This window comes from Tachysurus vachellii, chromosome 22 (assembly GCF_030014155.1).
Source record: "Tachysurus vachellii isolate PV-2020 chromosome 22, HZAU_Pvac_v1, whole genome shotgun sequence".
NCBI lineage: Eukaryota > Metazoa > Chordata > Actinopteri > Siluriformes > Bagridae > Tachysurus > Tachysurus vachellii.
In genome coordinates this window covers 16,392,024-16,417,930 of record NC_083481.1, presented here as the reverse complement: position 1 = coordinate 16,417,930, position 25,907 = coordinate 16,392,024, and the positions used below count along the sequence as shown (strand labels likewise).

Sequence of the window (25,907 nt, the reverse complement as noted above, 5' to 3'; positions counted from 1 at the left end):
TGGCTGGAAGTGGCATAAAAAAAAGTCCCCCACACACCTCAAGTGTGCATCAAGAATACATGCTTTGAAAAATACCTGGGCTGAACACATCCACGTATGAACGTTGCATATGGATCATATGGATCACACTTTAGCTGCAGCTCTGGTTCTTATTTGATGAGGCATTTCCACACTGCCGGCCATCCAGCGTGAGCTCCATGAGCCCACCCGATTTCACGCCTCCCCTGATTTAGTGGTGATGAATAACTCCAACAGATGGGCTCGTTATCTTTAAAGAATCTGGCATGGTGAAGATCACAACCACATATGCACAATCCATTCTCTCCCCCAAAAAAGCTGGAATAAACGTGTGGTCAGGGGCTGCATCTCTCTCTGCGGTGCATCTAATGTCTTTACGCTTTGCACCTTTAGTCCCACCGCATGCTGAAGTCCCTTTCATCTCTTTCCAGCGGTACGTGAACACGGCTGGAAACATTCAAGCACATAAACACACAAAGAACGAGAGAGAGAGAGAGAGAGAGAGAGAGAGAGAGAGAGAGAGTGTGAGAGCCAGACAAAGAAATACAATCAATCATATGATGCTTTCATTAGGTCGTGACTAGAATACTCACATAGTTCTCATTATTCGGACCTGACCGAGCCAAACGCAGCCCATGTGTTTACTGCAAAACCAGTTTAGAGGAGGTGGGTTATTTTTAATGTTTTTTAAAACAGTAATGTTTTTTTAAAAAAAAAGTTATTATCTCAGATGAAATAGCTGTTGTCATTCAAAGCTCAAAATACATTTTAAAAAATGGACCAAATTTCAAAATGAAGGTTTTTGGCTCTGTTCGAGTACAAAGCACTTGTCAGAGACGTAAACTGTTTGGCACCAATTAAGGAACAGGTACAATAAAGCCACAGTATTATTATCTTTTTAGTGCTTTAGTGTTTTGAATTAGTGGTTTTACCACATAATTAGATGTTACTGCGTCATAACAGTCACGGTGAGGAAACCGTAAAGCTGTAGCATGTCTACAGTTTACTAACAGACAGCAGAGCAAAGCCGCACATTCCACCTTTAAATAAAGACAGGAGGTTAATTTAGTCACTGAGTGATTACACTCCAGCTGTGCTTGATCCTGATGGACGCTTTAAGCTGCCGACAATTACTCAGAGATCTTCAACACCAATCTGTTAAATGTTTAAGCCGATTTAAAGCACACTGTTCAGTAACTACTGTCAGTTACGTGAGTGAGGAATGTCAGCGTGCACCCACTCACAGATCCATGGCATTTAAGCGCACATTACAGTGTTACAATTAAATCTTAATATATACATTAAATTATAAATAAAAGCACAAATTAATCTATGTGGCATGTTTTAAGAACTGTACGTTTTAAGAACTGTACTTAGATAGATAAGATAGATAAGATAGATAGATAGATAGATAGATAGATAGATAGATAGATAGATAGATAGACAGGATTTGATGCATAACTGTCTGTTATTTTTTAATTGCATAAACCTGAATATTCTGTTTACAGACACAGACAGACAGACAGACAGACAGACAGACAGACAACCAGACAGCAGACAGGCAGACAGACAGACAGACAACCAGACAACAGACAGGCAGACAGACAGACAGACAGACAACCAGACAACAGACAGGCAGACAGACAGACTGACAGACAGACAGACAGACAACCAGACAACAGACAGACAGACAGACAGACAGACAGACAACCAGACAACAGACAGGCAGACAGACAGACAACAGACAGACAGACAGACAGACAGACAGACAACAGACAACAGACAGACAGACAACAGACAGACAGACAGACAGACAACAGACAACAGACAGACAGACAGACAGACAACAGACAGGCAGACAGACAGACAGACAGACAGGATTTGATGCATAACTGTCTGTTATTTTTTATTGCATAAACGTGAATATTCTGTTTACAGACATAGTTGATATTGTGATTGGCCACAGACAGACAGACAGACAGACAGACAGACAGACAGACAGACGACAGACAGGCAGACAGACAGGCAGCAGCAGGACTTCTCTGAGCAGCTTTTTTGAATCTGGTATCCAATGAAGCACCATCACTAGAGATTCAACTCAATAACCAAACCTTCCTCCTGAAGAAGGGCAAATTTAATCATTCAGAGACAATTTAGTCTCCAAAACCCCAGAGATCTCTACAGGATTCAGGATTTCTAATCTGGGCAGAGCTTTAGGTCTCCACCAAACTATAACTCAGGCTGCTTCACTGCTGGTTTGTCCTTCACTCAGTCACCTAGTGACCTCTTGCACGTTATGTTATGGTGCTCAGGCTGCTATTGCTCCTAATCTTAAACTCTAACTTTGACCCGCATGTCACTCTGGAGTTATTTGTAAAGCAAATTATTTACAGCTGGTGAACTGGCAGGTAAATCATGGGAGAAGCCATGTCAGCAAGCCTCTGGAAATAGAACGCTGGCATACCTGACGCACATGCCTTTTAGGTTAAAGAGGGGAAAACGCACGGCTGCAGATTCCACGAGTCTGCGATTGTTTTCCAGCACTCGAGAACTGCTTTCTGTCAACTGCGATTGTTTATTCACACTTCAACCAGAAATGATTAAACCCAGGAGATCTTACATATGATTTACACTCAAGTCATACAGCAGTAAATTATTATTTTTGTGTAATCTACAGCTTCAGAACACATCTGATGCGCTGTGAGAAAGTTTCTGGGACACACACAGCTGCATGCTTAGACATAATCAACAGCACATCATCCGGGATCTGAATTTGATTGAGAACGATTTGTTTATTTTCGCCGTTGTCTGTTTGATAGTTGTCATAAATATGCTGTCTTCATTTCAAAGACATGCTCTTCCAACTCTTTATGGCTTACAGTGTGAACCAAAACATGTTTATTGACAATCTCTTCTGGCCTGTTGTTTGGGACTGCATCTCCTGTACACTTGGTTTCATTCTATTATCGGTGTCATTTATCCAGTCATTCATTCTTTATTCATTCATCGGACCTACATTTAAATTCTATTTTCCCCTTCAAATCTTTTTAACTGAAATAAATTTCAAATGATGTTAAAATTTAATAGCATTTTAATTACTTTCTTTACATTTTATTAAAAATTTTAACAATTGACAATATTTTCCTCTTGCTTATTTCACTTTATTTATTATTTCAACTTTTTGCATGTATTTTTATTTATTTATTGATTAATTGGTTTATATATTTGCATGTATTTTTATTTATTGATTGATTTATTTGTTCATATATTTTGCATGTATTTTTACTTATTGATTGATTTATTTGTTCATATATATTTGGATGTATTTTTATTGATTTATTTGTTTATATATATTTGGATGTATTTTTATTGATTTATTTGTTCATATATATTTGCATGTACAGTGTTTGCCAACTCAAGACTTTGTATTCTTGCATTTATTTATTGTTTAGTTGTGTTTTTATGTTGCTTGTGTTTTAGCTTTATTAATGTATATCATTTACCTCATTTTATTGTACAGATTTGTGTATTTTAGTCAACTTTTACTGCGCTCGTGCGCTCTCTCTTTCCCCCCCTTTAAGTTGTGGTTGAGAGTGAAAGGGGGGGGGGGGGCAGGAGAGGTGTTTCACACCCGCGGTGGCGAACATGGGCGGAGCTAACACGCTGTGACTGACAGCTGCTTGCTCGATAACCGAGCTGTAAGCGCATCCAATGGGATCACGAAGGCGGCTTGGTGTTACATAATTTTAACCAATCAGCAGGAAAGATGGGCGGGTCTTTACGAGTCCGAAGCTCTTCCAACGTGCGTCCTGAGGAAAGGAAAAGAAAAGGAGGAAAGTAAAGACAGATAGAGGAGGAAAAGAAAAGGGAAAAAAAGGATAGATCTGCAGTTACGATCAGAAGTGAAAGGAGAAGCGTTTAAATAACCGGATCGTTTGGATTTGAGCTGTTTTTTTTTTGATGAGAAGCTTCACCGGTCTCGAGCGCAGAAAGTTAGCTCAGGATCCGCGGCGGCTTTTACACACAAACCCTGTGATGTTTTTGTGTGTTATTCTACACAGAGTGAGTGTTTAATGTGAACACCGAACATTACACTGTGTGAACACTGAACATTGCACGGTGTGAACACTGAACATGTCTCTGTGGAACGACATTTCTGCACTTTTCACGTGGACACACGTTACAGCGGCGTCGGCTACAAAACAACCCGGATTTCTTTCCTCTATAAACACTCGTCATCCTGTTTGTTTGTGGGATCTCGTTTTAAAACCTTTCTAATATTCGGATCGGATCCAAAACGGTCAAATCTAATCGATTGGCGCGCGCACACACACTCACACGCGCGCGCGCACACACATACACACACCTCATTTTCAACCTTTTAAGGACAACAGCTTCGGACTTACACACCAGTTTGGCTTTGGTACCGCAAAAGTTTCATGAGCCGATGTTTTTTTTTTGTGCCATTCGAAGCATTTATTTTATTGTACTTTCTGCTTCAGGACTTTAAAGGAAAATAAACAAGACTAAACTTTGTGTGAAGGTGTGAAACCTGGGACCTGGGAAACATTTTTTTTTATTTTTTTTTTTACACCTTTCTGTTTTACTAGGACACGCAAAAGAAGACGTTCACGATGCTTTCTTCGCATCCAGACCACGTCATGGAGGATAAATAATCAACCAAAACAAACCTGACTCGGATCTGTGGAGAGATTAGATCAGAACTGATAGACACAAAATGGCGGCGGCTCTGGGACACATTTCATATTATGTTTTTTATTGCCTCGTAACCATGGAACTGTTCATCGTTCACGGCTCGAGCTCGGATTTGCCCTGTTCACAAAACTGCACGTGCACTTCAGACGCGACCGACTGCAGCCACCGGAAACTAACCGATATTCCCAAAGATTTACCGGATCGGACCGTGTATCTGTAAGTACCGCTAATTGACCAATCTGTAGCGATTCCCAATCTTGGCAGATCAGACATGGACGATCCGGGATCGGTTCCCTTCAGGCCTGTTAAGTGCTCACATGCCGTTTTGTTATCATTTTGAAACGTTTCGGCCAGTTGAACTCGCACTCAAGAGTTCTCGAGCGCGTATAAAACGCTCGCGCTCGTTCACGACGACATCACTACGGATTAAACAAAGTGCTAATAGCAAAGATAAACAACAGTCATTATATCCGTCATTAGACGTTATTTTACATAGAAAAACTAGAAATATTTATATAGAAACTATATACTTATTTACATGCTTAATATATATAAGATAAGATAATGTATAAACTTATTTATATCAAACTAGACTAGTGAGGAAAAATGTAAACAACATCCACCTGGAGTCATGTCAAATATCATTCCTTATATATCACCATACTTACTGTTTATTGTCTCTATAACACAAACACACACAATACTTACGTATGATTATCTCTATAACACAAACACACACAATACTTACGTATGATTATCTCTATAACACAAACACACACAATACTGACGTATGATTATCTCTATAACACAAACACACACAATACTGACGTATGATTATCTCTATAACACAAACACACACAATACTTACGTATGATTATCTCTATAACACAAACACACACAATACGTACGTATGATTATCTCTATAACACAAACACACACAATACTTACGTATGATTATCTCTATAACACAAACACACACAATACTGACGTATGATTATCTCTATAACACAAACACACACAATACTGACGTATGATTATCTCTATAACACAAACACACACAATACTTACGTATGATTATCTCTATAACACAAACACACACAATACGTACGTATGATTATCTCTATAACACAAACACACACAATACTTACGTATGATTATCTCTATAACACAAACACACACAACACCTACTTATGATTCTCTATAACACAAACACACACACAACACTTACTTTTGATTATCTCTATAACACAAAAACACACACAACACTTGCTTATGATTCTCTACAACACAAACACACACACACACACTTACTTTTGATTGTCTCTATAACACAAACACACACTTACTTTTGATTGTCTCTATAACACAAACACACACAATACTTACTTTTGATTGTCTCTATAACACAAAAACACACACAATACTTACACAGGACACCTACATTTTACAATATGTAGGTTTGCCATTCACAAAACTGTCAAACTATGATGGTAACATCATAAACTATACATCATAAAATATATACTGATCTACTTATGACTCCTTTTGCCGTGAGTATGTTACAGATCTGATAGAATATAAGTTCCCAGATAGAAATGTAAGAAGAGAAAAAGAAAACAGTAAATAAAAAAAAAAAAAAAGAGACTAAAAAAAGACCAGCATGTGGTCTGATATAAAACACATTCTCACGCCCTTTCGTTGCGGGCCTGCTTAGACGACGATAACAAACCAAATCGTATCTAATCACCCACCCTGATTTTGGCACTTCTTCTGTTGAGAGAAAGCGGTACCTTTTTAGGTGATGTGTAGACAGGTCACCTTCTCCGAGCTCTCGGGCCTTTCCTCGGTGATTGTCGCGGTGAACGGAAGTCGTTGACGTGTAACGAAAGTTTATTTACCTTAACAAACCGTACGAATGCGGAGATAGATATTTGAGGTATATTGTTTACGCTTCGCGACAGTGACATTACAGGAGGTCGTAATATAAACAAACTTACTGATTACAAATTATGAACATAATTCCCAAGAGCACGTGCTAAGAGGAGTAATAGATTAATAACAGCAATAATAGAGTAATAAGTTTAATTTACCTAAATTGTTGTAGGTGAGGGTTTGGTTAGAAAAGTACAGCTTTATTACGTTTTAGATCAGAGAATATACAAGAGTGCGCTGATTGGTCACGTGGTATCGAGTAATTTTCTAGCTCTGTCTTCGTTCAGTGCTGAAGTGACTCGATCGTTGGCCGTCGATACGGTGATGTTTGCTGTGTGTCATATTTATGGAAGGAGTCTCCAGTGTCACCGATTCGTTACAGTCAAAGCTAAATTTTTCAGGACAGTAGAGGAGCTTAGGAGTTTCTCTTTAAGGTTACAAGCTGCACTTTTATTTCTTATTAACTTCAAGAAAGACACACAGCTGTCGTAACACAAGCGATAAAAGGAACCAACCTGTCGCATGGACGTCGAAGCATCTATAAACAGAAGAAAAGCAGGACCTGTAGCTCTGTAATAGTTAAATAATAGGATAGGTAGTAATAAAAAGTAAAAGCGAGTAAATAATAGGTAGGACTTTAAAAGAAGGATCCTGTGCTTGCAATTTTGCCAATTGAAGTAATTTTCTGAAAAGGGAAATAAAACCTTCATTTGGAAAACATTAAGCAGCAGAATCAAGCCACATTTAACCACAACAATCAAAACAATTCCAAGAAATCCTAGAAGGATCTAATGACGAGCTATAAATAAGAATTCCTGTTAAAATGATAAAAATTCATGATCATCCCTGCGAGTGAAACAGAACGTTCCAGACAAGAGCTTTAGAAATCATTTCGAAACGCTTCATCAGACTTTATCAGCGGGGGCGATAAAATGTTATGTGTCGTGTTGTCCAGCTCTTATTTAAGATTATTTAGGTGTAGTCTAGTCTCGGTGTTGCTAATCTCTTATGAAATGAAAATAGAACCCGAACAGCTTTGTGAAGAGTTTCAGCAGGTAGTTGAGTGATTGTTTTTCACCCCATTGTTATTTTGTCCGTCTCCTCACCTTCACCTTCAGTGTTATTCTTTAAAATCACGTGATCCACAAGCCAGAACAATTCACCTCGTACTTATCGGCTTTTATGGGATTTTTTTTTCTTTCGTTGGCCGCAGCTGTTGTGTTTTCAAAGGGGCCGGCTTTACTACTTCGTATTATCTGTGAGACACCTAGACGTGTTCGTGCACACGATGCCCTTCTTTTCTGACGGCAGATATCAAAGTGCGAGCAGCGTCAGGAGATGTATCAGAGAGAGGAATCTTCCGAGATGGAAGATAGCCAGTTTCAATGCGGAACTGACCTTTTAAAAGGTTCTAGTTTTCACATTGTTTAACACTCAGTTTCTTCATTTTAACTGATGGAACATTGCTTATATAACACCAATATACTTCCAAGCACTGACTATATTTTTTTGTGTTCTTGCTAATCTTTTATAAATTAGGGCAAATTTACAAGATGCCTTAAAATGACTGATGGATTCAAATGGAATAAAAGTGGAATCAGATCAGGAATCAAATACGGAATCAAATATTTCTATTCCCGCTATCTCCTGATTTTGATGTTAAACCCATGAAATAATAAATTTTTTTTAAACACAACATAGCAACGGCGTCATCGTACAAAATGTAGACCCCTTTCCCATATCTTCATTTGGTTAAAACGCAACCAAAATCGATCCAAATCTAAATATATTTCTATAAACAATCCTAAAAATTTCACCATGTTTATATTACAAACAGTGATAACAGACTTGTTTTGTGCAATTATCACGATATAATATCATCTTCCTTTCTTTTATATACTGTGGAGATCATATTGACAAAAGTTAGGTGAAGGTGCTGTTAAACTAGTTACTGAAAGTATTTCATACAAACAGCTTGAATGACGAGACCTTTTTTTTTTACATCGAGCAAAGGAGTGGCAGATGATATTTTTGCCAGCGTGTGTCAGGGATGACTGGACGTGAATCACGAAAACCTGACAGAGCTGTTTGGGTGCGTTGAGTGCCGATTGAAGGAAACTGTCTCATTGTTAGCTCACATCCTTGAGTGAAGTTGAATAAGATGTTCACAGGAACACTAACCATGTAGGATCATGCAGGGTTGCTGATGATTTTGGGGTTAAGGACCTTGCTTGGACGCTGAGACGTCATCCTTCCGCTTATCAACACCGTCTTCTGTAGGTAGCAAGGAGTTATGAAACAACTGCCAGTTTGGACAAAGACCAAGCAGGAAGCTCCAACGTTAACCTGCTGGTCCACTTTCTACCCTGTCCACGACCCTGAATCTTACGCGGACTTCCTCTTGAGCGGAGGCCTGTCGACTGAGTCACCAGAAAGTGGGATGACGTAACCGAACAGAAATAGTGTTCAGATAATATCTTCTACAAGAATAGGGTTATGAAAACAACTTTGATTACGAACTTGGGTGATGTATTTGCGGTTTAGGATACTGACAGTTGAGTGTGTTGATGCGAAATGTTTCCCAGTTTAAGCCACGCCCACTTAAATCCAGATAAGGATTATGAGAACACTAATCAGATTCAGAGAGTAGCAATGTGTGTTTACACCCCTACTAAGCTCCCTCTCGATTTGATAACCCTAACCCTATGACATAGTCCGGGATCACATCTGTGTTTGATATGACATCAAGATTCCCTCACTGGTTTGCTTTTCCCAGCTTGGATCTCGTGTTACTAGCAGACGTTGCATCACTGACCGTGATTAGCAACGTGGCTAAAGTTAATCCGTCATGTGGCCGGTTCCTCCTTCCTGATGCTGAGCTTACACAAGAGTCACACCAGACATTAATTATATCTGGTAACATTTAAGACATAACTGAGGATGTCCTTCCAGTCAGTTTCGGCTTGGACAGATTTAATCTTGTCACAAACAAAGTCAGCTAGTAAAAAAAGGTCCAGGTCACGTGACTCGGAGATTTCCGGATGAGGAAGTTCCCGTCTCCTGAGTGAAGCCTTCTTGACTTACGGCATCTTAAAGATGGGGGAATTTTAACAAAGCTTCCTAGGCAGTAACGGAGATGTGATGGTCAGGGAACTTGCGCATGAGGAAGTAAACGTCATCTGCTTTTGCACGAAAAATAATAATCTTGAGTCGTTCTTTGATGGTCCTGAGAAGTAATTTCATAGTGTCCGTCGTCTCCGTCATGCATCGATCGCAAAGAAAAACACACACACTGATGTTCTTGATGTTCCTGATGTTCTGTTTTCTAAAGAATGGTCTTGCTCTTCAGGGCTCCAAGGTGTCTGCTGGGATGGTGAGGTTGAGAGCTCAGATCTCAGTATTTAATTATTCCCGAATTGTTTTGAGGTCGTTTTTGTTAATTGTGATGTTTCCATGATTAAAAAAAAAGTGCCATCAAAATGGCGTCTTCAGTTAATCAGTCACCCAACACAGCCATGCAGAGCGACGTGTTTAAGCCTGCTTTAGCCTGCTAAATCAAATATTCTTAAATACCAACTTGAGAAAAAGAAGGTATTTTTATATCATGTTTTGGTTACATGTGACTTTTGCTAATTCTCAGCTGTTCCGAGTTTTACGTCATGAAGTCGTCTCGACCTCCGGACGGTGGATTTCTCCCGAGCATCTTAGCAGAGATCACATCTTGACAACTTAATCCAAAAGTTCTCACGCTGCCAGAAATTTGCCACCCACCGTCTGCTAGCCAGTCAGAAAGACTTTCCCAAATATCCTGACTCATTTAAACACCGTCCTTCTGCCTAGGTGTGTGTGTGTGTGTGTGTGTGTGTGTGTGTGTGTGTGTGTGTGTGTGTGTGTGTGTCTCAAACGAGTGGCCATTTTCCCAGTTTCCCACTGCATGTGGATAAAAGGACACTATGCTAATGGAGCTCGGTGTGACTCATATACACCCTCGGGGTTGTAAGAATAGGGCTTCAGTCTTTGGCTCTCCCATTTAGCCCTCCCCCCTATGCTGCCTACAGGGTCATGGCCCCTGACCCAGAATAGCATGCTGGGTGGTTTTAGCAAGCGAAGGGGGTAGCGATTGGTGTTTCCCTTCTGTCATTTGCATTTGTAGGGAGTTCTTTGCTTGGTAGAAGTGTTGGTAAGCAATCTAGCGACGTGTGTGTGGTTGTGTGGGGAAGGAATTTTAGGGGCCTCAATTCCTAATTAGGATTTGAAAGCGTGTGTCAATGCTCGGAGGCGTTAGCAGGTCAGCGTCGATAAGTTAGTCGAGTCAAGTAGACAAGTTGTGTGTGTGCGTTATCAGAGCTAGGCTGTGTTTAGCTTGGCTTGCCGGGCACTGAGATTAACAGCCCACTGCGTCGGAGAGGCTCGGAGCACACAGCTCACATGTTTTCAAGGACACTTTTTTGGAAGGCTAGTCATGATTGGAGCGGTTTATCACCTTTTTAGTTTCTTACCCAAATCAGAAAAATTGTTACTGTTAACCACGGAGACCTGGTCGGAAAAAAATAAAGAAAGCGAAACAGGGAGAACGAAAATTAAAACAATAACTAAGATCACAGTCGAATGATATCTTTCTAGATAGTACAAAGTGATTCAGTTTGGAATCGAAGCAAATTCTGCTTTAAGATGCATCATATTTGAGAATGCGGTATCTGCCTTCCCTCCTTTGTTTTGAGAGAACGTCTACAAAGTGAGCTTGATGGATGAATCATCTGTGAATTCTGTACATCTGGTAAGAGTTTGGAGAGCTGGAAAAGACATTAGAGGAAAAAAGTAGAATAGGGGAGGGGTTGTTAAAAACAGAGAGTGTGGAGAACATAGGGCCTTGAGGAACACCCCCAACATGTGTAGTCCTGTAACTGCAAATCACAACCTGGCCCAATCTTAAGAGTGTAGGAGATCTGGCAACCTTAAGACTCGCACAAGGGAATAACAGATTCTTGATATTTCGTCTGTATTGTCTAAAAAATCGCTGGACGGTTGGAACAAAAAAAACAGCTCAATCGCTCAAACATAATTCAAAGGTATTTTTCCAGATGTTTGTGAAGATACCATCTATCATCAAGCGATTTTATTGTATAAATAATTTAATGACAGGTCCTGTGAACAATTGTGAAAATAAGTAAAAAGGGAAATAATGAAACAGAATCTTATAAAACCTTGTTTTGTTTAGCTCAGTGGTTAAGGTGTTGGACTACTGTTCGGATGGTTGTGAGTTCGAAGCCCCGGGCCACCAAGCTACCAATCTTGAGCAAGGCCCTTAACCCTCAATTGCTCAGCTGTATAAATGAGATAAATGTAAGGCGCTCTGGATAACAATGGCGCTCTGCCAAATGCCGTAAATGTAATGTAAGGCCATCCTTAAAAATATTCTTGTTTGCCGTAACCCTGTCAATTAAGACAGACTAAAATTTTTTTTATTTTTTTTTGCTTTAAGTCCGACCGACTTGCCGGTTATAAATTTGCGTTAAGACCGACCAGTTTTTTTTAGTCTTCAGACAACTAATACAAATTCTATTGTTCGAAAATCTATTGCACGAATCGATTGGACCAACCAACACAAATTTCGAAAACGAAAATAGGAAGTTGATTTTAACGGCTTTCTCTCGGAGCGCGTCCAGGTTTTTTTTTTTTTGGAACGCGTCACACAGCAACTGCAGCTTCGGACACTCACGCATAACAGCAAATAATACTTCTGCACAATGTTTTTCTTTTTACAACAAAATTGTGAATGGTGTGTTCGACCGAAGGCACGAGCTGAAGACCCGGTCAGTGACGTCACGATATGCTAATTTGTTTAAATTCATACCTACGTAATCACCATCACCAAAATTGTACTTTTTTTTTTTACCTTGAAACCTGAAAAAAAAAATATAGACCTACCTACCGACCTTTTTTTTTTTTTTTTAACTGTTACGGCAAACCAAAATATTTTTAAGGATGGCCTAAGGTGTATCTAGATGAAAAACAAAAGGTGGCTAGCTGAAAAATGCGCAATCCGGATCGGTTCATCTCATTTCCCACTAATAAAATACGATTAACCTGATTATCATAGAACATCGTTATTAGAGGCATATACTATTATAATATAATTAGCTGTTAATCGATCCGAAAAGTCAGATAACGTCGTTATACAGACGCTAACGACCCAAAGATGAATCCGTGATCGTCTGCAAGAAGACACTCGCGTAAAAGAGTTCACTATCTCGTCCCTTCTCTTCCCTCGTGTTTCTCGCAGTTCTTGGTTCATTATCGAAGCAGATCAGATCCTTATTGCGTAACATAATCGTGCTCTGTACGATTCCCCTGCTAAATTGATATCGTTATTGATGCAAGCATAATAAACTTAGAAAAGATTTCTAATGATCGCTCATTTTCCCCGAACAGCTGTATTTATTATCTTCTGCAATAAATCTCGGATGGCGTCTTTCCATACAGGACATAAAACGATGACTAGTTTTTACAAAAAGAAACGTAATCAAGATTAATCTCTATTTCTCTCGCTCTCTCTCTCTTTCTCTCACAGACACACACACTCTATATGTGTGTTGTGTCAGACTCTTGGCTGGCGTCTGCGTGGCTCCGGATCATTCCGTGCCCCGGGCGAAAGCAGACCCTTTGCCCGTTGCAGCATGTGCGATTTGTGTATTCAGCATTCGCGCACATGGGCCCAAGATGTGATTTTCCTCAGCTTCAGATACAAGAACAAAGCAGAAAGAATGGAGTCCACGTTAATCACCTAGGGTACTTTTCATTTAGACCACTGATTTTTTTTTTTCTTCAAGGGTTCTTTCAAGTTTTTCACGTTTGCCAGACGCTTTTTATACCTTTAAGCGATGTTTGGTCCGGGACGAAAAAGCCACCGGATTCCCTATCAGCCGTGTTGCCGGGCTGTAAAAAGTCTTTATGACAGGAAAGTGAGGAAGAGAAAGTGAAGCAGAGAGAATGAGAGAGAGATACGTCTTGCTAGCGGCTCTCTGGTTTTGTCTTTCTCTGCCCGAGTTACTCTTTGACTAGTTTATAGCCGTCTGAAAGGAGACGTGTTAAATCGCTGCTCCGTCTACCAGCTGCGTCATAAAGGCTCGTCGCTGCCATCACTTCACACTCTGCAGAAGCAAAGTGCGTGCTCGGGATGTCATCCGTAAATACGGCCTGATAAGGAGCAGTACTTCCACCACGTTATGAATCATCTTACTGTTTCTGCAGCAGGGGTCTTGAAAGTGACTCCAGACATTTTTATTGATTATCGGAACAGACGTGGCAGACGACTTGCTATATAACTCGCCGTAGAACTGCTCAGTTGTAATATATTATTTATATTGATGTACCATTTCAGTAGGGGTCCAGTCACCTTGCTTGGTGAACATTGCCCAAATAAGTTTGACCCCTGAATCAATCAGCCATTTCCTGGTATAGGAAGTCGCTTGTTAGAGAAGGGAAGGAAGACATAAAGAAAATCGTGTCGGCTAGTTCTTCATCTTGGTCCTGTGTATCGTTTATGTACAGGATTTGAGAATTTGGTCTGTCTGTTTGGGCTGTAAAGTAATTTCACAAGAAAAGCTCCCGATTTCAAGCAACAAGTAAAAAGGTTTGTCCGTTACTCGCACCTCACCTTTGGGCTGATAGGAGCCTGAAAGCAGTGTAGAGTCTGATGCTAAGTTTGATTGATTACTTCCATCAAAGGCTTCACTATCAGCAACATGAGATTTCTGTTTGAACAAGTACGTTATTCTGTGCACTTTCCAGTCGATTTTATTAAACAGCTCGGCTTATCGCGTCTACACAAGGAATGATAAGTTTTACGGCTGCATTTTAATGCCTGTCGCACAGCTGCATGGTGGTTTCTGGAAAGATCAGACTCGTGCTTATCCGCTGACCTAGAATACGCTGCTCACTCAAAAAGCAGAGGTACCAACCATCTCTGGTTTAGTATTTTGTAGAATTTCTGACTTCTGACATGTTTTTGGTTCGAGACAGAAGCCTTGGAGCCAACTGAACCTTATCAGAAAGCAGAGGTCAAAACAAAGGTGATTTAAATTAATATGGAACAAAAAACGATTGTTTTGAAAGTAAAATGTGTGAAAGACGTTTGCCTCGGGAAGAGTTTTATCAAGATGATGTTTGCCTTGTGAGGAGGTACTCTAAATCAGGGGTGTCCAAAGTGTCTGTGTCTAAGATTGGACACCCCTGATCTAGTCAGGGTAAAAAAAACCCTCAAGATTTTCTGTAGAACCAAAAGGAACCAGAAGGATTTGTCTTTTCATTCATTCATTCATTCATTCATTTTCTACTTCTTTATCCGAACTACCTCGGGTCACTGGGAGCCTGTGCCTATCTCAGGCGTCATCGGGCATCAAGGCAGGATACTCCCTGGATGGAGTGCCAACCCATCGCAGGGCACACACACACACTCACATTCACTCACGCACTCACACACTACGGACAATTTTCCAGAGATGCCAATCAACCTACCATGCATGTCTTTGGACCGGGGGAGGAAACCGGAGTACCCTGAGGAAACCCCCGAGGCACGGGGAGAACATGCAAACTCCACACACACAAGGCAGAGACGGGAATCGAACCCCCAACCCTGTAGGTGTGAGGCGAACGTGCTAACCACTAAGCCACCGTGCCCCCCCGGATTTGTCTTTTTAGAAATAAAATCTAAAGAAACTTCATCTTGTTTGGTTTATATCAAACCTCGAGATTGAGCTCATGAACTTGTAAGAACTTTATTCCCACCACAGTCCACTTGCACTCCACCGAACCACCACTTGCCGAACGGCTTCGGCGAGAGACACAATTTGACCCCCTTTGACACCTTGGTTTCTACAAGTTGCCTTAGTTTAAAACCGATTCCTGGGTGAAAGAGCTGTACAACCAAAGCTCTCTCTCAGAGCTCTGAGATCTGCAGGGAAAAGGTGAGTGTTTCGCTCAGCCTGGAGTCGGTGGTTGCGACAGCCGTGTGAGTTACGACCTTGGGGTTAAGCAGTAGGTGTGAGAAGTTAACGTCATTAGATAAGATAGAGAGCGGCGAAAAACAAAGCAGGGTGACCGGGGAGGATCAAATCAAAGTTATATAAACACTTGTTTCCTTCCCTCCTTGAGCCGGTGGCCTGTCAAGTTCGAGTGGAGATACTGAGAGGCGGAATGAGCTGGAAGCGTGGCTATGTTAACTAAACTGTGGTTAACATGTTACTGATGTAGAACCTCAGGTTTACCAGTAACAGAACAACAAAGGAACAATGATGGACAGGTCATCAGCATATTTATCCACCTAAGCACAGAATTTATTGGTATTCATGGACTTGATTTTGTATCCTGTTCTAGATTCACGTCAGACTACACAACCAAACACTAGCAACGAGCGAGACGATCAGATTGTGATCGGCTATCATCACCGCCAAGAATTCTGGATTGATTTAACAACAGAGTCATTGAAAGTAATAATACACTTAGCGGTGTGCTGTTATAGGAAAATAATCAGTGGTGGTACTGTTGCAGATGCAGCGTTAATTGTTTTCCAGTAATGGCATGAGTCGTTTTATCTTAATAGCATAGTAATTCAAAAGGCCCACGTAAACCCAAGCAATCACGGTTATTTATGGTTACATTCAATACATTTTTTGCAACATCTGCAAAACAACCTCAGTGAGTTTCTCATCGTTTCCTTTACTGCATCTGTATAAACAAACAGGAAGTCCTCACAAGCTTTAGTTTTTTCTCTTGAATGAAGTTAATAATACCAAATAGGAAAACACAAGTTCTTCTTGCCTACAAACCTAAAGCCATCCTTAAAAATATTCTTGTTTGCCGTAACCCGACCGACCCTGTCAATTTAGGACCGACTCAAATTTTCTTTTCTTTTTTGCTTTAAGTCCGACCGACTTGCCGGTTGTAAATTTGCGTTAAGGCCGACCAATTTTTTCTTCAAACAACGAATACAAATTCTATTGTTCGAAAATCTATTGCACGAATCGATTGGACCAACCAACACAAGTTTCGAAAAACGAAAATAGGAAATTTATTTTAACAGCTTTCTCTCGGAGTGCATCCAGTTTTTTATTTATTTATTTATTTTTTTTTTTTGGAACGCGTCACACAGCAACTGCAGCTTTGGACACTCACGCATAACAGCAAATGATACTTCTGCACAATGTTTCTCTTTTTACAACAGAAATGTGAACGTGTGTTGGACCGAAGGCACGGGCTGAAGATCCGGTCAGTGACGTCACGATATGCTAATTTGTTTAAATTCATACCTACATAATCACCATCACCAAAATTGTACTTTTTTTTTTTTACATTGAAACTTGAAAAGAAAAAATATATAGACCTACCTACCGACCTACCTTTTTTTTTTTTTTTTTTACTGTTATGGCAAACCAAAATATTTTTAAGGATGGCCTAAAGCTACACTTCTAGCATTAACAGCACTGCCAGTACTGACCGGTCCAAAGCACTGGCTCTAGAGACTCCTTCCTTGCAGAGAAATGCAACATATAAACAATCTGGGCTGGTCCAATTATCAAATCATAAATTTTTTTCCTCAGGATTTTTCCCCCCAGAAGTACCATCAGTCTTCCAGCTCCTTCAGCCCTGGCTGTACTTTCTAGGATTTGTTTGAGATGAGATTTATAAAACTACGTCAGAAAAAAAAGAAAGAGCTGTCGTGGTTAAATCCTGCTTGGGGCCATATCGATGTCATAAAGCACAATGTTTAAAAAGTAATAAACTGTCCGCAAAAAAAAAGATTGACACCGCTGGTTACCAGACCGACTTCTGTGCTAAATCAGCTTTAGCGTCTCTCTTTCTGAAATGGCGGATATCTGACACCCACGAGTCGCTCATTGCTCCTGAACAGAGGCTCTTTGAGCGCTACCTTGGTGAAGGTTCCCTCTACCCTGCCTTCATTATGGCCACTTTTAGCGGCACCGAGCTTGTCCTACATTTGCGCTGATCGCAGTCGCAGATTAGCCGTGCCTGACTTTTCCTCTTTTTTTTTTTTCCCCCATGCTCTTTCTTTCCATTTTCTGTATTCTTGCCCCCACCCCCACTCCCTGGTGAGAATTGAGGGAAACCCTGTAATTGTTCACTTTGCTTTAGCATGATTAGGTAATTGCTTTCTGTAACAGGGAAGGCAGCTTAGCGCCACGGCACACAATAGCAGCGGGAGGGCCGAGCGCGCGATTATAACACGGCACCTTGTCAAAGTGCTGCCTCGGGGGCACATCGTACTCTGATATTATCTACACACAAAGCAGAATCCGCTGCGCTCTTACCCTCGCAGCCGTAGCCCTTCTCCTCTAAGACTTAAGCTAATACCCTCTTTCTTAGTTTATCTGTCTGATTATTTATTTCCTTTCTAAAGAACATCTTCATGTTTATATTTCCCACAGCTGTATGTGTTTGTGTACAAGGAAATGTAGTGAGTCAGATAACGACTTGATCGTCAGCCAGCCTTCCACCATCTTAGGAAAAGAGAAAAGTCTCGCTAAAAGAATCGCACGACTCCTGACTCACTCACAAAACAAAAAAAAACATCTACCCTCAGCGCTTCTTCGTTTATAGAAGATTCAATGACTTTCAAAATCTAAGCATTCTATTTAGTTAATAAGTGAAGGACACTTAGCTGGACAAGTTAGCAAGCTTTTGAGCGAGAGGTGTTAGCTATGTTAGCTTCAAGTGTTACTCATCATTTTTGTGATCATTTCTGATGCCACCTTTGGCTACATCACTAGTTCTTGCTAAGCAGCTAGTACTTATTTTTCTATAGCAAAAAGTATTTTCAGCTTTTCCGCAGTCACGATAAATAACTGGTTATTTTTGTTTAGCGTGTATCTTAATCCTCGTAGCCGATCGGGTCGCCGCTGTCTATCTTGAACAAACAGTTTGTACCCTTTAAGTCTGGTTTCATGCATCGGGCACCATATAGAATAGATAGATATAGATGGAGTAGAATAGATGGAGGCTCGGCTCGGTCCAACGCCAAACTCATCTGCTGGTTTTCCCGGAGCAGAGCTATGAGAAATGAGAAAAAGCATCGAGAGCGAAAAGATTGTTAACGGTGCGGTTTGCCGACGGCGGCGTTCGAGTGCCTGTGCGGTGTGTTTCGTTGCTGGCGCTGTGTTTTGTTTTGTTGCTTGTCACTGGATTTTTGTGGATGGAAGGTGAAAATTTGCTAGAGAATTTCATCAGTGACGAGCGAATGTTAAATACTAAGAGCGAAAATGCTACACTCGGTACTCGGGATTGATCGCTATTGTTTTTTTTCTTCTTCTTTCTGTTACAGAAACCTGAGCCACAACATGCTGACGGCAGTCGATACGGACATCCTGTCCAATCTGCCCAACCTTAAAGAAGTGTGAGTAGAAATCTGAAATCTTCCAGCTGTCTCTTCAGAGCTACGGGATGTAACGTCTCGACTGAGATTTGTCTGAAATCCGACTATAAACGTCAGAATCTATAACAGTTCTCACAACCGATCTAAGACGAGCGTCAAAGCTCGACATCTAGCCGTTTAAGAGGCCAAAGTAAAATAAATAAAATCTAAAATAAGTCTATAGAAGCATATTTTCTAAGCCATTGGGCAACTAAATCAAAGATCGGAATAAATTCATGTAATTTATTGACACTTTTTTTTTATTTAAACAGAATGAATAAATAAATAAATAAATAAATAAATCCCAATAGCAAAAAAAAACATTACTGTAAAAAATAAAATAAAACCCCAACTGGGAACATTTTAAAAAGTTCCTTCAACTCCGTTCTTACTGATTTATTTTATAAACACGAATTCATTGATTCCTGATCGTTATTATTACAATATTATTAATGTTACAATAAAAAAAATTAATAATATATTGAATTATGTAATTGCCAATAATTTATTTTATTTTATTTTTATTTTTTTTTTTTTGCAATAGCAAAAGCACAGTTAGCCCTCTTCCTCATACACTACGGTTGGCTCGCGTTGCCGTGATTGACAGACAGATCGTATGTCGTCTCTCAGCTCTGAATCGTTTTAATGCAGTTTCATCATCATAAATCATTTTTTTTCTCCAACTGGTTTAGCGTTTGGTGTCTGGAAGCTCTAAGGAACTGCAATAATGAGTTTAATCGCATGTGTCACTTACAGTGCGGTAGTTAATGATTTCATAGCCCAACTGTCAGTCAGCTTTATTGGGCACTTAAGGCTTTTTGTCGGAGGCTATTGTTCTCAAAGCGGGGGGAATTGGGAGTGAAGAGGAGGTTTGCTATAATAAGGACTTTCCATCATCACCCGACACCACTCGCTAACCTGCCCTGTAAATATTTTATGCAGCGAGGGGCTACAGCTGGCCACCAGCCAGAGTGCTTCACTCTTTCTCGCTCGCTTCCTCACATGTTTCTCTCGATCGCATCCATGCCGGTTGCTACACCGGGAATCATCCTGCCTCCTGTTTTATAACCAATTATCCACCGAGCTCCATAATAACTAAACGTAGCACGACACATTGATTTCTGCTCTCTGTGTACCTCTGATAAAAGACCCTGGCCTTCGTTTCGATGTGTAATTAAACCGTCTTCTTGTGTTTGACCCTCAGGAGACTGGACCACAATGAGCTGACATCAATCCCCGAGTTTGGCAGCGCCCCGCCAGCCATCGTCACTCTCCATCTGTAAGCCAACACCTCCGAGCTGTGTTCTCGCACACCGATGCGCAAGCTTCAAGCTACTCTTAAAGATCTGTCCTTTATTAGAAAAGTTACACAGCGTACGGGATATCGATGAGGCTGAGCTCGATAAAAGCACGCTGTGGGCTCTGGAGATAAAATCTACTGGTGTTAGATTCAAGTTACGCGATTACATCATCAGAATAAATCGAATAATAATATATTATGTAACGGTTATGGAAGGAGTCTCCAGTATCAGTGCTACTGTAACAGTTTTAACAAAATCAAGAGAGGAAATGGAGAGATTAGTGAGAGAACTCACAAACATTACATGTAACAATAAGCCGATAAAAACTGATCGAATCAGAATTGTAGTCTGCAAGTAGCTGTGAAACAGGAAAAGAATCATCTTCCGGTTGGTAACAGTGACTCTGCATCACCGCACCACTCTGTTATTGATTATTGTCCTATAACAGCGTGTTCTGATGTGTTTTATTACATACATTAATCTAAAGAGTCGTTCTAATGTCACATTCGCTCGAACTGATTTGATCCATTAGGCTGATCCATAAACACCAGTGTATAGAGGTTGTGTGTGTGTATGTGTGTGTGTGTAGCACCACAGTTCATGTCCTTGTGTATCTCTCACTCCATACGCTGTGTGTGTGTTTGTGTATGTGTGTGTGTAGCACCACAGTTCATGTCCTTGTGTATCTCTCACTCCATACGCTGTGTGTGTGTGTGTGTGTGTGTTTGTGTATGTGTGTAGCACCACAGTTCATGTCCTTGTGTATCTCTCACACCATACGCTGTGTGAGTGTGTGTGAGTGAGTGTGAGTGAGTGAGTGAGTGTGTGTGTGTGAGTGTGTGTGAGTGAGTGTGTGTGTGAGTGTGTGTGTGTGTGTGTGTGTATAGCACCACAGTTCATGTCCTTGTGTATCTCTCACTCCATACGCTCTGTGTGTGTGAGTGTGTGTGTGAGTGTGTGTGTGAGTGTGAGTGTGTGTGAGTGAGTGTGTGTGAGTGAGTGTATGTGTGTGTAGCACCACAGTTCATGTCCTTGTGTATCTCTCACTCCATACGCTGTGTGTGTGTGTGTGTGTGTGTGTGTGTGTGTGTGTGTGTGTGTGTGTGCGCGCACCCCAATCGTCCCTGTATCACATTCCCTCTCTCTGTAATATATCTCCACTGCCAATGTGTCATCCATTTGAGCAGTCAAGTGATCCCTGTCCTGATTGCTCTCGGCTGAACAGTCATGGTGTTACCTTATTGATTTACATTTATTCATCATTCTCTTTCAGAAAAAAAAAAATACAACGTATTATTAAAAAAAAAAAAAGTAGGTCCCAAACCTACTCGCTCCGATTTGCTGACAGCGTGGCTGGGCTCGAGCGTCTGAAATGCAGTCATTTGACATTGGGTTATGTTACAGTTTGCGTGAGTTTGCAGCGTTCGCGTCCGGGACGCGAGTCCCAGAGCTGCTTTTTTCGGCCTGGGTCGAGGCCTGTTGCCGTGTCGCGCTGTTCCATGCTGGGTAAAAGTCTATCTTTACTGAGCAGCACAGCTGAAAAGCAGGAGAAGGGCGACAGCTGGAGCTGTCAGTCAAACAGCTTACTGTAAAACGAATGGGAGGCGGGGACAGGAAGTAGAAGGGGTCAGTGTGATGTCATCAGACACACACACACAAAGAGGCGGATGGAAAGAGATCAGAAGTAAGATGGCGAGCTAGGGATTTCCTGCAGTACAGGGATTTGACTTTACAGCCTTTTGTGCATTTTGTTCTTTTTTGGTGAGAGTTTGATGAAGCAAGCCACGCCCACTCGCTTACATCCAGGGGTTTTGTTTGTGTTTTTGATCTCGGGTGCGGGTCAGCAGCTGTTGAACCTGCTGTTTGGTGCAGCCTGAGAGCTCCAGGAGCAACAGGACCGCCCCCGCGTTCAATGCTCATCCCTCATCCACCATCACGCCATCCTTCTCTCTCCCTCGCTTTCTGTTTATTCAGGTGCGGTGGTGGAAGGAATGCTCTCTTTTTCTGTCTCCTTCGTTCTCCGTCACTCTTCTTCGACTCCTCTGGTTTAAAGCGGTCAGCTCTGGGGTTGCGTGTCTGTTTGCGTATGTGTGCCTTCGTGGGAAAGGACTCAAATAGTCCCAGGATAAATATAGCAATAATAACTTATTAGAATTAAGCCTTAATAGCCATCAGCTCTTATTAGCAACCAGAGAATTCAAGCCAGTTAGCATCTGGGAAGACGGATTAGAGCGTTAGAGGATCGTGTTAAAGAACGATCAGCCGACCAGCTTGTGTTTGTCATCACAAATGGACTTATTAAGTCATTAGGTTTTAAGGCACAGGGTTGTGTGTGAGAGCCAGTGTTAGCATCTTTAGGCTGATTGCACCTGCAAAATATATTTATATACTTGAGTTTATTGGTTTGACGGAGATGTGCTCTGGCTTAGATCTGGCCCTGAACTCGAACCCAACAACTCCAGATGTGGACCAAAAGACTCTGACCTTTAAATGCTTCTCAAACGCGAAGGCGTCGATAAACAAACCAGATTCCCAGTACGAATCGATTCTCAGGCTGCGAGAGAAATAAGATGATGCAAATCGCAAACATGCAAATTCCCCAGGAGAGGCGGCTGTTATGGCAGCCGTGCCACTGCGCCGTCGCACTGACCAGCTGGGAAAGACCTACAATCAAACCTCCACACTAAGATGACTACATTTCCAAATGTGGACTTCTTCATGTTTTTCATTTAACATGATGTTTTCCACATCTAAATTTGGCCCTAACCAATCACAGATGTTTTCATTCTCTGCCCTTAAGACCTCTGACCAATCAGAGTGTTATTCTGACCAAATCTTATTAACTGTAGTAATCTCTACAGTACATCAGTGTCTGAAATCATTATTGACATGAGGCCAGAATGACCTTGTGTTTTAAACAGCGTGTAAAAACAGAATAAGAGAGTAATCTTAAACACAAACTAGGCCTCAGGCGCTCTGTGGATGAGCTCAGTTTATGACATCACAACAAACTCGCCGGCTTTAACCCGATCACGCTTTAATACGCAAACGAATAGAGAACGATGTAGATGTTTCCAGTTGCACGGCAAGCACGCGAAGCTAATCCAGCTAGCTAGCACGGCTAATACGAGTAGTAGTATTTATACAACTATTACGATATATACAATATAAAATTAATAGGTTTTTTTTCTTTTTCTTTTCTAAAACCACTGCAGTTTCACTACGTTCCTGATTTACAGCAAAGATTTCCTCTTGTTGAAATCTGTTCAAAGTTCTCGGCTTCCTGAACAGGTTCCTGTCACGGAAAACTAACTAGTTTCTGAAAAGCTAGCTAGCGATCAAGTTAAATATGTAAATTGCTAAGGATACGGACCGTGAATATTCATGAATATTCAATAAGCATGAAGGTGCGAAGATATAATTAGCGGTTTCCTGAAATAAATATTTTTTACATGTGACAAATATCGGGACACGTTTCCTGTGATCTTGTACCGCCCATAAAATCTCTCCTCACCGAGCCATTTTTTTCCCACCTGCACATTTTATTGTAGTTTCATGGGGCATATCACTTACCAATGTATTAATTATGACTAATAAAACGTGTCAAATATATTAATAGTGGCTCTTATTTCTCTCTCTCTCTCTCTCTCTCTCGCTCTCCCAGGCACCATAATAAGATTAGCGGCGTGCAGGGCAGCCGTCTCCGAAACCTCACCCACTTGGAGACTCTGGACCTGAGTAATAATGACATCATCGATGTGAGAGAACACTGCTTCCCTCGTGGCCTCCGTGTCCGAGATCTGTGAGTCAATCATCCTGTATTTCTCTCTCCTTTTCTCTCTCTATCGTTCTTTTCTCCCCACTACGTGCTTGTCAGTTTTCCTACACTCTATTTTTCTTTTTCCGGACACCACAGAGCTAGAACGCTCCTCGAGTCGTCTAGTGATAGAGTTCAATCAAAAGTGACTGGATTTGTCAGAATCCTTTACCTAAATTTCCTGAAACTTTTCCAAACTTAAAATATATATAAACTTAAGCTTATATATCGTTGCTGTCAGGCGGAATCCTCGTATCTCCAAAACCGTTATTTTTCAGGAAATTAAAAAAACTCCGTACCTTATCTGCAGTACACAGGGTTTAGTCCGCGTTGCAGTGGATTGTCTTGCGCTAAATTCCCATCCTCAGACGAGCACCAGAACTAGCGGGGGTCAAGATTTTTTTTTCTTTGAGCCCAGTGTTTTGAAGACATTTACCTCAGAAGACTCGTTGATTCGTTGCGACTCTTCTGGAGGAGAAATATGCCGTGAAGCTCTCCCGCGGAGTGAGGAAGAGGTGGACAGTTGAAGTGTCCAATGGAGTTATGAGATTTGCGCTCAAGCTATTTTCAAGACTTTAGATTGGTTAATAACTTGTAAAAATAACAGACCCACATGGGGACTGACCAATAGCATCGATATGTGAAAAAATATGAAATTGACCAAATTTGGACATACGAGGTTTCCGCCCGACAGCGACGATATGTATAAAAGCAGGCAAAAAGACAAAAGCGGTATCGTTAGAACTGTGCATGTAGATTGAGATGTGTCATTGTTGAATATTGTTGGATTATTTATGGGCATAAAAAAAGGTAACTGAATAGAACAGTTGGCTTAGTGGCTTAGACACGGTGGCTTAGTGGTTAGCACGTTCTCCTCACACCTCCAGGGTTGGGGGTTCGATTCCCGCCTCCACTTTGTGTGTGTGGAGTTTGCATGTTCTCCCCGTGCCTCGGGGGTTTCCTCCGGGTACTCCGGTTTCCTCCCCCGGTCCAAAGACATGCAAGGTAGGTTGATTGGCATCTCTGGAAAATTGTCTGTAGTGAGTGTGTGTGTGTGCCCTGCGATGGGTTGGCACTCCGTCCAGGGTGTATCCTGCCTTGATGCCCGATGACGCCTGAGATAGGCACAGGCTCCCCGTGACCCGAGGTAGTTCGGATAAGCGGTAGAAGATGAGTGAGTGAGAGTGAATAGAATCAAATAAAAAATATTTTATACTAACATTTCTCCAAGGATCATTTCTGTCTAAACGTCTTGGCGCGCAATAAACAGGCGGAGATTCCTCTGGCGTCCCGTCCAGGGTGTATTCCCACCCGATATTCCCGGGATAGTCTCTGAATCCACCCTGTTCCTGACTAGGATACAGAATGGACTGAAGATTAGACTTTAATGTGTGGAATTTTTTTTTTTTCCTCAGGTCGCTCAGCAGTAATAAAATTGTACACCTGGAGTTTGGTGCGTTCAGGAACCTGAACGACACTCTGCAGGTCCTGAGGCTCAGCAGGAACCGGCTCACCCAGCTGCCTGTCAAAGGCCTCGAGCTTCCCAGACTAACACAGCTGTGAGTGTACACACACACACACACACACACCACCTTTACACAGAACAAGACCTGAACTCACCTGCATACATCCATCAGCTACACCTTTGATCCGCACGTTACACACGATCCACGTGTCTATTTTGTGAATATTTCTG

The 25,907-nt window shown here is 41.3% G+C and overlaps 1 protein-coding gene across 1 annotated transcript in view; it reads left to right on the top strand.

The window, feature by feature from the left end:
- Window positions 1-3,773: 3,773 nt before the first annotated feature.
- Window positions 3,774-25,907, top strand: part of lrig1 (leucine-rich repeats and immunoglobulin-like domains 1) — a 40,820-nt gene continuing 18,686 nt past the window's right edge. The window contains exons 1-6 of the mRNA XM_060857824.1: window positions 3,774-4,080; window positions 4,629-4,950; window positions 19,004-19,075; window positions 20,298-20,372; window positions 24,059-24,196; window positions 25,627-25,770. Coding sequence (XP_060713807.1) covers window positions 4,757-4,950; window positions 19,004-19,075; window positions 20,298-20,372; window positions 24,059-24,196; window positions 25,627-25,770 — 623 coding nt within the window. The 5' untranslated portion in view covers window positions 3,774-4,080; window positions 4,629-4,756. The remainder of the gene's footprint in view (window positions 4,081-4,628; window positions 4,951-19,003; window positions 19,076-20,297; window positions 20,373-24,058; window positions 24,197-25,626; window positions 25,771-25,907) is intronic.